At 41.0% G+C, this 13,287-nt stretch overlaps 1 protein-coding gene across 1 annotated transcript in view; it reads left to right on the forward strand.

The window, feature by feature from the left end:
- The first annotated feature begins 1,420 nt into the window (after nucleotides 1-1,420).
- The window catches only part of EIF3H (eukaryotic translation initiation factor 3 subunit H), an 86,406-nt gene continuing 74,539 nt past the window's right edge, over nucleotides 1,421-13,287 (forward strand). The window contains exon 1 of the mRNA XM_063423008.1: nucleotides 1,421-1,577. Within this exon, the coding sequence (XP_063279078.1) occupies nucleotides 1,458-1,577 (120 nt within the window). The 5' untranslated portion in view covers nucleotides 1,421-1,457. The remainder of the gene's footprint in view (nucleotides 1,578-13,287) is intronic.

The following is a 13,287-nucleotide window of genomic DNA, read 5'->3' on the forward strand; positions in this document are numbered from 1 at the left end:
CTCTACATCTCCCTGAAAGTGTTGCCCAAACAGGTTCTTTCCCCCAGTGTGCAAGAGGCCAATCCACAGAGTGGAGGTATTTGATTTATTTACAGTTCTGTGCAGAAAAGGGTGCTGGGTGGCTAATCCCCAAAGCCATCACAATGACTACCAAAACTTTTCACTATTTATACATTTTAGCAAAGGCACTAATGTTCATTCGTTAGAAGTTACTTAGTTCTCGTAATAATTAGTGTTCTATCTTCTACTGGATAATGATTCTCTTACTTCTAATGTTAATTAGTCTGCATGCTAAGTCTTTCTCTTCCTTTGATTTGGTGGGGTTTTTGAGTTATGATTTTCCACAGCTGGAATTACCTTTCACCCCATAGGAGCTGATTCAGCACAGTTGCTAGTTGTCCATACTAGTTTCTTCCTTATCTTGGGGGTTCTGCCAAATGTCCTTGTGGCCCATTAATTCCACATTCTTTGTGTCCACTGTCAGTGGCACCTCGTTCTTCCCAAGCTCTTTGTTAACCTCCCCCTAGGTCTGAGATCATTGAAGCATGTCCAGCACTAAACCTTAACCAGACAGCAAGTATTTTTTCTTTCTAATGCCTGGACATCACTTAAACCTTGTTAGCTGCTATCTAATTCACAGAGTAAATCTCCTTTCTTGTTGATTAGGCTTGAAGGTATACAAAGATTGAATGTCAAAGAACATCCTTTCTTTAAAAAATGTACATATTCCACATTTTGGAACCAAAGAAGGTTGTAGCCAGATGGAGGCCAGCCTCATTTCCCAGGCAATAGCAACACAGTGACAGGAACAGAGGACATGGCCTCAAGCTGTACCAGGGGAGGTTTCAGTTGCACGTCAGGAAGAATTTCTTCACAGAAAAGGCAATTAAACAATGGAACGGGCTGCCCGGGGAGTGGAGTCAGCATCGATGGAAGTGTTCAAGAAATGCCTGGATTGGCATTTAGTGCCATGCTGTCGGTGACAGGGTGGTGTTTGCTCATAGGTTGGCCTCGATGAACTCGGAGATTTTTTCCAATGTGACTGATCCTGTGATTCTGTGGAGAGGAAAGCCGGCAGGGAAGCCTGTCTTGGCCCGTCCCATGCTGGATGAGCTGGGACAAGACACAGGACACAGGGCACAGAGCACAGGGAACAGGGCTCAGGGCACAGAGCACAGGGCACAGGGCACAGAGCATAGGGAACAGAGCACAGGGCACAGAGTACAAGGCACAGAGCACACGGCACAGAGCACACGGCACAAGGTACACGTCGCAGTCTCTGCAGGCGCACCCGGGCCCGCGGGGCCGAGCCGGGCGGCTGAGGCGGCACCGCCGCAGTGCCGGACCCCGCACGCGCGCCTCCGCGTTCCGCCCGGGGCCGTTTGGCCGCGCACCGCCCCGGCCGCGCCGCCGCTTCCGGTGTGGCGCGTTTCCCTTTCCGGCCGTGCGGGGCAGCCATGGCGTCGCGCAAGGAAGGCTCGGGCTCTGCCGGCGGCGGCTTCGGCGCCGCCAAGGGCAAAGGCAAAGCCGCGGCCGCGGGAGACTCGGCCGTCAAGCAAGTGCAGATCGACGGGCTGGTGAGCACAGGGCGCGGGGCCTCTGTGGGAGAGGGGTGGGCGGGGTGGCCGCGTGGAGCGCCGGCGGGGCCCGTCTGTGGGGCGGTGCCGCGGCAGAGCCTCGTGTCCTGCCGGGACCGGCGCTTCCCGAGGAGCAGGAGCGGCTTTGGACCCCTGCCCAACGTCCCGACTGTGGCCGGGACCCCGTGCTCGTCCCTGGCGAGGGGAGCGGCTCCCGCCCTGTGTAAGCAAAGGCCGGGCCAGGGCAGAGCGCGTTGTTTTTAAATGCCCCATTTCGTTTGTCAGTTCTGCCACCCCTGTGCCCGGAGCTGCTATTTTCAGCTTTCATACCTCATACTCATAACATATACCCAGAAAATCCCGCAGGTGTAAGAGCTGAGGAGCACGGTGGGTTTTTGCTTGACCCGTTGTGCTTTTCGCCTTCTCTGTCAGGGCTGCCCGGACCTGCGGGCGTTTGCTTAATGAGAAGTAAAATAAACTAACGTGTTAAAGGCACTTAGCAGAGAACAGAGCCATTCTAGAACAGACAATCCATGCAGCATCTACGAAAGTTGGTTCTGGGCTTTGCTGCTGGCTCTTTTTGTGTTGGTTCATGTCTTAGAGAGTTGGTGATACTATTAATGACACAGGGAAAAGAGTTTCTTCTTAAAGATAGAAACATTGTCTGGTACTTTGTTGTCTTTGCCAAGTGTCAGCAGAACTGTACAGCTGAAGTGTGAAGGAGAGAGTTGGTACCCTGGTTGGGAGAAGGAAGATCACAGTTTTGAGACAAACTTTGAAGTCAACTTGGCATTATTAGTGGTAGTACTCAGCCCTTATCCTGAATATATACAGTATAGTAAATATGTGGGAAGAGGAAGAATAATTTATTTGTGTGTAGTGAATCTTGTGAAAGAGAAAATTTAAATCACATTTTTTCTGCCCTGTTCTGTCCAACTATTTGTGCCTATGGCTTTGGTGCATGGAGCATTTTTAAGGAGTGCTGAAAACTGACCAGTTGTGAAATGTTCCTGAAAACCCAGCAGTGGGTAGCAGACTGCTCCTGCTGCAGGCTGGTGCCTGCACTTTGATAACAACTGCTAAATTCGATTTATTTTGCTCCTGATTTTTCTCTGTCAGGCAGATAATCTGCTTTGTGAGCTGCTGTTGATTCAGATCAACTGTGAGTGGCCCTGATGCTCTGCTTCTGGCAGTTTAGCAAATCCTTAAGATTTTTATTTTTGTTTCATGATTTTCCTTTTCCTTCTCCTCATGTTTTCTTCTGGTGCAGCACAGTGGTGCCTCTTGCACGGAGTCAGTACAGAGGGAGGTGATTTACTGAAAACTATGAAAGCTTTCAACTTTCCACCTCCCGAGGATGTGTCCTAAACAAAGTGTTCTCAGCACATTGGCATTGCTTCATAAACTTCTTTGACATCTGTGATGGAGAGAAGTGTTGGCATAGATTTGCTTGCTTTGCAAACCAAGTGGCTTCTGTTATAAGTCCTTCAAATTTACTGAAATTCTTCTGAAGTGTTTGTAAGACCTCACTGATTTAAATGTCTTGTCTGCTCTCACAAAGTAACGAGGCTTCATCACTCATCTTGATGATGACCAGGGTGATGACATGCCAAGAATTCTGAATTCTGGGGGCCATCAGGGAAGTTGGTGACTCTTTCTCTTCAGTGGTGTCTCTTCTCTTGGCAGTGTCACAATTAATCCTTCAAATGGGGCTGCTTTGAAATCAAAGGCTTGTTTAGGTGGGTTGATTTGAGTCTGTGAGTGCAAGTTAGAAGATGCATCAGTCATCTCTCTATGTGAGAATGTGAAGGTATGTTTAGCAAGTTTAATATTTCAGAGAAATAATAAAGTAAAAAAACCCAGTATTTGTAATGAAAAGAAGTTCTAAGTGTCAGGATATTATTTTAAAACATAATATGTAAAGATGCAGCAATATCTACTCTTCGGGCCTGTTTTTAAAAACTGGTACAGATGAAGCATCCCAGAGTTAACTTCTTTCTTATTTTAATCTGTTCAATTTCTTAATAAATAAACTCAGATTGAAAATGGGTTCCAGTGTAGGTGATTTAGTATTTCTAAGGAATTAGAAACTGCAGGGTATAGAATAGCCCTCCAGAAGCACATTGCAAAATGTGCTTTTTCCTTTAGGTGAGATGTAAGAATTGATGTGTTTGGTTTTGGCCCTCCTGACAAAAGGATCACATTAAGTGCCATATTTTGTTGTCTTTGCTTCCTGTTGCAGACATTTGGATGGAGATTCCGTCAGGTTTTCTCCACTCAGGTAGCCCAGAGGAGGCTCGTGTGTACAGTAGTGAACAGGCTTGGGAAAGAGTGACTGGTAGGAAGGAACCTGAGGGTGCTGGTTGGCAGCAGCCAGACGTGAGCCAGCGTGTGCTCAGGTGTCCAGAAAGGCCAACAGCATCCTGGCCTGGGTCAGGAGTGGTGTGGCCAGCAGAGCCAGGGCAGGGATTGTCCCCTGTACTCAGCACTGGGGAGGCTGCACCCCGAATCCCATGTTCAGTTCTGGGCTCTTTGCTACAGTAAAGACATTGAGGGGCTGGAGCACGTCCAGAGAAGGGATGTGCTGGGGAAGGGTCTGGAGCACAAGTCTGAGGAGGAGCAGCTGAAGGAACTGGGGGTGTTTAGCCTGGAGAAAAGAAAGCCCAGGGGAGACCTTATCCCTCTCTGCAGCTCCCTGGAAAGAGGCTGTAGCCAGGTAGGGGTCAGTCTCTTCACCCAGGTAACAAGTGATAGGACAAGAGGAAATCACCTCAGGTTGGTACAGGGGAGGTTTAGATTGGATATTTGGAAAAATTTCTTTACTGTAAGGGTGGTTAAATACTGGAACAGGCAGCTCAGGGTGGTCCAATCACTGTTCCTCAAGTGTTTGAAAAAACACTAGGCACTTGAAGGCATAGTTTCATGGTGAGTGCTGTGGTGGGGTTGAGTTAATGGTGCAACTTGATGATCTTAGAGATCTTTCCAACCTAAACAGTTCTCTGATTTTGTGATTATTGTAAGTTGTCAGGAAGAACTGTACAGCAGTGCCATAATTTGCTTACCCATTTTCTTTTTTTTTTGCAAGAAGTGTTGATGGACTCAGGTTGGTTGCATTCTAGAAATTCTTCAATATGAACCAAATTCTTTTTGTAATTCAGCTGCTGAAATTAATCAGATTTGGTTCATTGATATTATAGTCTTTTCTTTCAGTAAGGTGCAATAAATTTCAAACTATAAGCTGGTGGATTTTAGAACATAAGAAATAATTACTCCATTGAATGATTTTTAGGTTAACAGAAGACTCCAGATTTCCGTCAAATCTTGGAGACTTCTCTAAAATCCTTCCCTAGTGGAACTTTTAACCCTGCTACACTGACTGAAATGGGATTTATGGAGGACTTCCTTGGCATATTTATGCATTTCTCATGATTTTAGTAGTGGTATCAGGCAACACAGAAAACTGTGAAGGCAGAAGTGAGCTGGTGTACCATTCAAAGGCATAAGATCTGGTAGGGTAAGTGGCATTTTTACAAGATGAGCATCAAAGTCTGTGTCATTCAGAGACTGAACTAATACCCAAAACCAGATACTCCGTGTGGTAGATTGTGGGTTGTGTCAGGCCACTAATATGTAGGTGATGGATATATGGAAACTTTCTTCTGGAAAATAACAGCTATGGGATGGGAGATGGGGAGCTCTTAGCAATGCAAATGTGCTGCTGGGCCAGATAAGTGTTTTTATTAATCACATTTGCCTTCAGAGTAGTTACAAGGCACTGTGTTTTTAATGGGAAGGAGTTTCATTCTCTACAAGTCTTCTACATGAGATTATTCTTGGAAGGATGGTAAAAGTAACTAAATTCATCCAACTAAATTCATAAGCACCAAAATTACTTTTTCTTTTTAAATCTTCCTGTTGCATTTATTTACACATTCAAAAAATACACACCCAGGAATGGTTCTGAAGAACAGTGTTAGCTGCCTGAAAAAGGTTTGCTGGTACATGGCTCTTGCATGGTAATATAACTAAATCCTTAACTCATGTTAGAGCATTAATATGTGCATTGCTTTTTTTTTTGTTTTATCATTTCATTAATGGGAATGATAGTTCCTTTTTTACTCAGCCACGCCATATGATTTCTTTTTACACTTATGTCCATTGAACAAAAGTTTTACACTTAGGTCCATTTTTACATGTTGTAGGACGTAGCAAAAGTTACATGGGCTTCTCAAAATGCCTGTAGGTTTTTATTCTTACATCTTTATAACTGCTGATGTAGAAATGCCTTAATACTACTAACAAATTGCCACTAAACCTTAAGATATCTTTTTTGTAAGTTTGTTTATAGTAAATACAAACATACATTGGCCAAAACATAAATATATTAAGATGGTTAGAAGTTGTAGGGCGTGGTCTGCATTTGTGCACTGCCATCACCAGTGTGGCTACAGTGCAACATTCTCTGTGTGTTCTTGTGTCAGATGTGACTGATTTAATCAAAGATTGTTACTTTAAGCTTCATTACATCACCCTTGATTTGGTGATGGTGTCGTGTGCCTAGTGCTTCATATATTTATCTATGATAAGTACATATAAAGGATTTATTTATTTATTTACAAAAATATAGATAATATGTGAGACTACATTTAAAAAAATCCCTCAGATCATTATTGAATTCTTTTTCACTAGTTACTCAATTCATAATTGTGATATTTAAGTTGCTTGTGCCTTGTTTTTTTTATCACCGTCCATTTTTGCCAGGAAGGGGTTGGATACATTGGACTGTGGCCCCAGCTGGTCATAGGAGGAGCCCTTCAGGGTGATATGTTTGATCACACTAAAGTACCATGGTTACTGAAAATCAGTTTCTAAGACTTGCAAATGTTTGTGTAAGCACTTCTTAAAATAACAACTTTTGACAACTTGAAAGAACGCAATCAATTTCCATAGTGAACTGGTGAAGCCTGTATTGAACTGGCTGAAATCTCTGACATTTCTTAAGTTGTGAATATTGTGCTTTTCCTAGCATTTCTTGTGGGATTTTTTTTTTCCTTCTTTACCCATTCTGATGGCTTTGGAAGAATGCACAGTGGTGGGTTCTGCCTGCTGGTTTTTTGTGGAGTTTCTTGATGTTGCAGAGCTGTAGAGTAGTATTTTAGGATATAACGTCCTTCAGGCTGTATTGTATTTTGTATGTCTTCCAAAGGAGTTAAAATGGAATTTTAAGTTGAAGTTTAATCTTGTTGACTTTTCCTTGACCTGTTTCCCTGAAAAATTAGATCACATTATGCTGGCCCTGAGAGTTGGTGTGTGAATTGAATACTGGCTTGATGTATTCAGGGATGTCTTGAACCATGCAGAAGACAGAAGAGCTTTGTTTTATATTCTATTAATCTTCATGTGTTAACAATGAGTTGCATGAATTTAACCCAGAAAGGGACTTCTGATATATAATCTGTGCTTAAATTCAGAAGAGAAAACATTAATGTGTGCTGGTAAGTTGAAAGGTCAAGAGCCTCCTTGGAATGTAACAATTCCCAGGCTTAGTGAAATTTCTTGGACTGCAGTGGGTAAAGTACCCATACCATGATGGTCTGAGAATGCAAATTTCAGTGTGTTTTGTCAGTGGATAGCAGTGGATAAGTGCTAACAAAGCACAAACGAAATGATTTGTAAGAGTGCAGTGGTGCACTCAGCATCTCCTAAGTGTCATGGTAAGTGTACCCTGGTGAGGCATTTAGAGCTGCAACATCTGGGATCGCTTCATACCATGGAACTAGTGTGCTGACAAAAGGAGTTAATCTAAGTGTGGAGGTGGCTTAGATGTGTTGAGCAGTGTTACACTTCAAGACTTTAAGGGAAAATCTTATTTCAAAAAGTGCTTTTCTTTCTTTCTCTGCGTGCAAAGAGAAATAATGTGTTGCCCTCTAGACTGCTGTCGTTAGTGGTTAAAGTTCTCGGGTTTTGTGTCCCTCTTATGTGCGTATGAACTGGTCTCTGTTGTGGTAATTGTATATTCACAGCTCCTGTGAAAAACAGTAGATCTTGTGGTTTCTATTTGGTTGTGTTAATACTGAGGACAAGAGAGTTTCCACCAGATATCTTTCAAAAAACTTCCTACCTTTTAGTGATGAAAATGTTGCATATAAAATGCAGCAGATAATAATCATTACCTTTTGTCCTGGTTGGTATTGACTTTGCCTTTGTGGTTGGGAGGTGACCAGTGATGGCTTTGTTGCATCATGCATCATGGCTTCTTGCACACTGAACATTGTTAAATGTTCTCCTTTGGTTTTCAGTTTCTTGTAGGAGAATTAGAGCTTTGCAGCTGACGCTCAGTGTGATGTGGGTGAGGGAAGTGTACACAGAACTCCATGCCCCAGGGATACTGAAAGGCCCTTGGTGGTGTGTACAAAATGAACAACTCCTACACCCTATTCAGTCTTAGGACTTTTTCTTCTTCCACCTTTTAAATAAATCTTACAGACCATATGAAAGGCCTTGTAAGAAGAGGAGCAAACTTTTTTTTTGACCCCTAGTCTGTGAAAAAGATCATGTATCTTCAACTTACTGTTGCTATAGTATTTTATCATTAATCTTTTTTTTGCCAGAGATATTTTTTGGATGTGGTTACTTTGTGTGTTGCTTTTCCATATTTACACACAAGCTCAAAATACCTTCTCAGTGATGGTACAGTTTTGAGCATACTTTTCTTTCGTATTATTTTTAATCTTCCAGCAGCATTAAGATTGCAGAGATGTGATACTGACTTTACCAACAGTGTGTAGCAGTTTAATTAAGTTACCACGTAACGGAATCATATCAGCTTAATGGAAAGTAAATGAATTGTTAATGTACCAAACGGAAAAAATTCAGGCTCATATAATATATATTCTTGTTAATATTTTGTTTGATTATTCCATAATCTAAAATCAAGACAGTAGAGCTTAACTCTGATAATGTCTTTTGTAATGTGCATACACAAAGTTACTTCAGCATAAGAGTGGGAATATTTTTGAATGACTTGTATATGGGTATTTATTTCAGATAAGCATTCTATTAATTTATTTTGGCTTAATCAAATTTTAAAGTTAATTGAGAGGCTTATTTACTCACTGGAGTTTGAAGATATGCTTGAATGTTACTTTATGCATGCAATAACAGGCTAATTCTCTTTTGTAAATATTTGGGTTTTTTCTGCAAAGTGAATGTTAGGATGTTGCTGTGAGGATGTAAGACTTGTTGGTCTTTGTCTTTGCTCTGTTCACACATGTCCTGCTTTGCAGTGTGTTTGCTGCACATCCTTCCTGTTCTCAGGAGCCCCTATCAGTGCAAGAAGCAATGTGCATACCCCTTCCTGTTTAGCAAGTTCTCTGGTGTTCAGGAACTTGGAGGTGTAAATCACTTACCAATATTCAGAAATTTTTCATGCATGCCTGAGAAAAGTATGCAGTCTTACAAAATCCTTCATCAATGTAGGAATGAGGTTTGAGCACTTAGGTCTCAAAGGGGTTTTTTACTATTACATTATTACCAGTGCAAAAAGAATTAACTTTTTTAAAGCTTTTTAAACTTTAGATAAGATGTAGAATATTAACTGCAGCTGTCATCACTCCTTGGAAGCAATTTGAAAGCTATACTGCCTTGTCCATTGGCATTCTCAGCAATAAAATTAGGATAGTTGTTTTTAATCTCATTGTCACAGTAGCTGTTATTAGAAATGAAACTTTTCTGGAAGTGATTTTCATGTGGCGATGTTCAGATGATGATAAAAAGGCAAATATCTGTTTGAAAGATGGGAAAGCTGAAACAATAACTGATGTTCATGGTTTGGGCGCTTTTTTTTCTCTATTATATACTTTTAAGTCATCTGGAAAACTGAGACTCCATGCAGGCTTGGTTCTCTGGACTGCACTAGCTGTTACTAGGAGGATCTGTCTCTGCTGCAGCCCCTTAGCACATAACCAATTGCTTGCCAGGAAGGCTGAATGTTTCAATGTGGAAAAAAATGTTGTGAAAAAGTTATAAATTATTAAAATGATATGGAAGTCATGTCCGGTAGGGATTTTACTGGTCACTTGGAAGCATCTGTTGGATGCATATGGAAGTCATGCTTTAATGACACACCCTTAAAGAGCATATCCCAGTTTCGTTGTGCGGGATATGTTTTTTGGAAAAGGTCAGTAGTCTCAGATGAGCCCCCACTCCCTCCTCCCCATCTAGGTCTGCCTCACTTTGCTAATTTTTGAAGGTCAAATACATAAGGGTAACTGTCTTGCAGTTTTTCTTCAGCTTCAAAATGGTAGCAGTCTGGCACAATCTGATAAAAGAATAGGCTGTTAAGTAAAATTGCTACTGCTGCTTTTGGCTGTCATCTTGAAATCTTTTTATAGGAAGCTGCTAGAAGTTGATGCTGAAGAAAACCTTATACTTGCAATACATTCCTTGCTTGGTGAGTGCCATGAATTTTGAGCAGTGGTGATTCACTGATACACAGAACATATGTGTCGACTCTATGTTGAAGTATAAATGTAAAGCTCTGGTGTTTTGAGCAGAAAATGTTGAAACTGTGCCTGTCTCTACCGCTTCTATATAATTTCCATATGTTGTGCTCTGAAGGAGTATATTCATCAGCTTTCATTCTTGAAATGATGGCTAGATATTGAATTCATTAAAAATAATAAATATGAATCATGTTGGCAATTTGTAAAAACTGCCTAAAATACGGAATGTTTTCAAAAGTTTTTTGTTCAGTGAGATTTGGGAAATAGAAGACATAATACTAAGTAGTCCTGGGGAAATGTTCCATCCCTCTTGCAACCAGCAGAATTTTGGATGTTAATCTCATGACATCCCTGTCACTGCCTCCTGGCAGTGTGCTGATGACATCTAATGCCCTGCCACTCACACGACTGAGGTCCTGGGCTGTCTTATGGAAGTGTTCCTATAAGGAAGTGATTCTGCAGTGCCCCTAGCCTTGATGGTTTCCATGGGAATGTGCATGAATCCATGTACTGTGAAATGTGTAAAGAAACTTTGTATTGCAGAGAACTACATGTTACCAGCATGTGAACACAGCAGTGGGGAGTTTCAGTACACATGTGTAATGATGCATTTTTGCTTACACTGAGGCAGTATTAAAGTCTGCTAATGGCTTGTGATTAACCCTGGAGTTGGTTGTTAGCCTGAACTGCTGTGAAACTCAAATGTAGTGGGACAAAAATGAAGAAGAGATTGGTCTACTTGGTAACACACACCTTGATTAACATTCAGTATTTTCCTGTGTTTTAATAACCTTTGATTTTCTCCACTGTTTAATTAGTTTTTCCTTTGATGTACTGCAGTTTGTGTTTAACTGCTTCCTTTTGCAAGAACAAGCAGCTCACTTGGACAGGAGTAAATAAATGACTTAAACAGATATTTCATGGTACCTACAAGATATTAGCTGATGAATGTAAATTCCTGGCAGAGTCAAGGAAAACCACAGCCTATGAAAACCCAACATGCCTCAAGCCAAAATCCAGTAATCTTCCCTTCTAATGTTGTAGTTGTGCAGAGACAGGCTTGCTATCTGTACTATTTCAGTTCTTCAGTCTGAACTCCACCTACCTGTGGAGTCTTGTCTCAGTTTGTCTTCTCCACTTTATATTTTGGATATTAAGCAGTTTTAGTTCTAGGTATTGAGAAATGGTCTCGTTTATGTTCTGTGTCTGGTTTACATGAAATCTGTGATTTTTGTAATTTGAAGTAGCTTTTTTTACAGGCTATGATTTTTAAAAAAATCTTTGTGACTTTGAAAGTCTTATCTCCGTAATAGAATGAGCGAGCAGCTAACCCATGTTTGCAGCAGCTGAGCTTGCTTCCAGTGAGTGAGCAGTGTGTGTGTGTCAATCGCTTAAGGGTGTGTAGGAATCTGGAATTGCACTGTGGGAGCAACCACCTTGGCTGGAAGCAGGGGCTGTTGGAAGGTGCAGCCAGGATGTGTCCCTGTAGGGAGGCCCACTTCATGTTAGAATGGTTTTCCCTCTTGCTTTTAGGGAAATTCTAGAGCTCTAGAATCACAGCAGTTTGGAAGTAGTTCTTAAAAAGAGAAATAAAGCAACTGAAAGAGCAAGTACTTTAGAAGTATTTTCTATGGTGCATTTTCAGTGGGGGTTGAAGCTTTTCTTTCAGTTTGTGTTGTGCTGCTGAGCTACACATAATCTGGGCAAGAGTGTTCAGAAAGTGAAAAATGAACAGAATGTCTACTTTTTCTATACTAGGCTTTAGGGTAAGCAAGGTACAGCTTTTTCAGCCATGCCCCTAACAGTGCACATAAGCAGTCAGGGTTCAGGAAGAAGTGATAAAATGCTTCTTGGCCTGTCACTGACTTAAAATTGTGCTTTGACTCAGCCACTTACTGAGATAGAGTGACAAGGGATGTTATATCTGGCTTGTTGCTGTGTATGGATATTATTGCCTTTGTTCTGTCAGAAAAACACCCCAACCAGATGCTGAAGCAAAGTGAGATTGCTATAAACAAGAGGTAATCTGATCCTAGATTATCCATATAGGAATCCATCTAGATTCCTATAATTACAGGGAGAAATGGTTCCTAAACCAAGCAGAAGTGACAGAAAAAGACTTGTTAAATCAATAATCTGTTACGATTTGGGTAGTTTTCTTTAGCCTCATGTACATGCTGTGGAGCAGAAAGGTTACTGATATTCCCTTTTGCAGTTAAGTCATCTGAAGTCTTGATGTTTACAAAATAAGCAAGTTTTAGGGTACCAGTGGTAATGGTAATAAAGACACCTGTGGAACAAAAAGCTTTGGATGCCTCTCATGGGCTTCCTAATACTCAAAAATATTAATGTAGTACAGAAGCATATAACATCATTCCCCCCATAGTTCAAGATGAACTACCTTCCATTCAATTTAACATGGATTTGCAGAATGGTTTGGTGCTGAGGACCTACATGAGACAAAATCAACAGACTCCTTTAATTTATAATGTCAGCGTGAAAATATGTGTAGCATCCTCTGCTTGAGGACCACCTCAGATCAATACACAATGTTCACTGTTGGTGAATTCAGGCTCAGCTCCAAGAAACCTCTGCTCGTGTCAAAAAGGTATTTTGAAATACAATTGAGATGGTATGACATGGCATGCATTATTCTGTTATGCTTGCTATATAATTAGTGTTTTTAAGTCCCAAATTTGTGTCAAGCTCAGAAATAAGATTTTAACATCTGATGTTGAATTAGCTGTTGAGTGACATAAAATGTAAGCTTACTATTCCAAGAACTGTATTTACGAAGACTTTATAAATGTTGGTATTTAGGCTTTATTAAAAGTCAAGATAAATGTAAATTATTGTGGGGCATTTGAGGTCTTCTGTCCAAAGGATTACTGCTACGCTTACTAGATAAAACAGTGAGGGCTAAGGCTTATTTCTGAAGTCGCTGTTCAAAACAACATTTTTCTGAAGTTACCTTGCCTTTAAAGTCTACTCAGTCTTGGCCTTAGGTTTTTCAGCAGAATGTTTAGATTAAGTATCTTTTTGATTACTGCTCAGGGAATTGATTTTTTTTTTTTTTTTGGCCACCAAACATAGTTACGACTGAAGATATCTGCCAGAACAATTACTTTAAAGATGTTGAAGGTCTTAATGGAAAACTATTTTTAAGTTTGTTTTCCTTTACTTCTCCTGAGATAAAATAAAAGCTT

Source organism: Prinia subflava, chromosome 1 (assembly GCF_021018805.1).
Source record: "Prinia subflava isolate CZ2003 ecotype Zambia chromosome 1, Cam_Psub_1.2, whole genome shotgun sequence".
Classification (NCBI taxonomy): domain Eukaryota; kingdom Metazoa; phylum Chordata; class Aves; order Passeriformes; family Cisticolidae; genus Prinia; species Prinia subflava.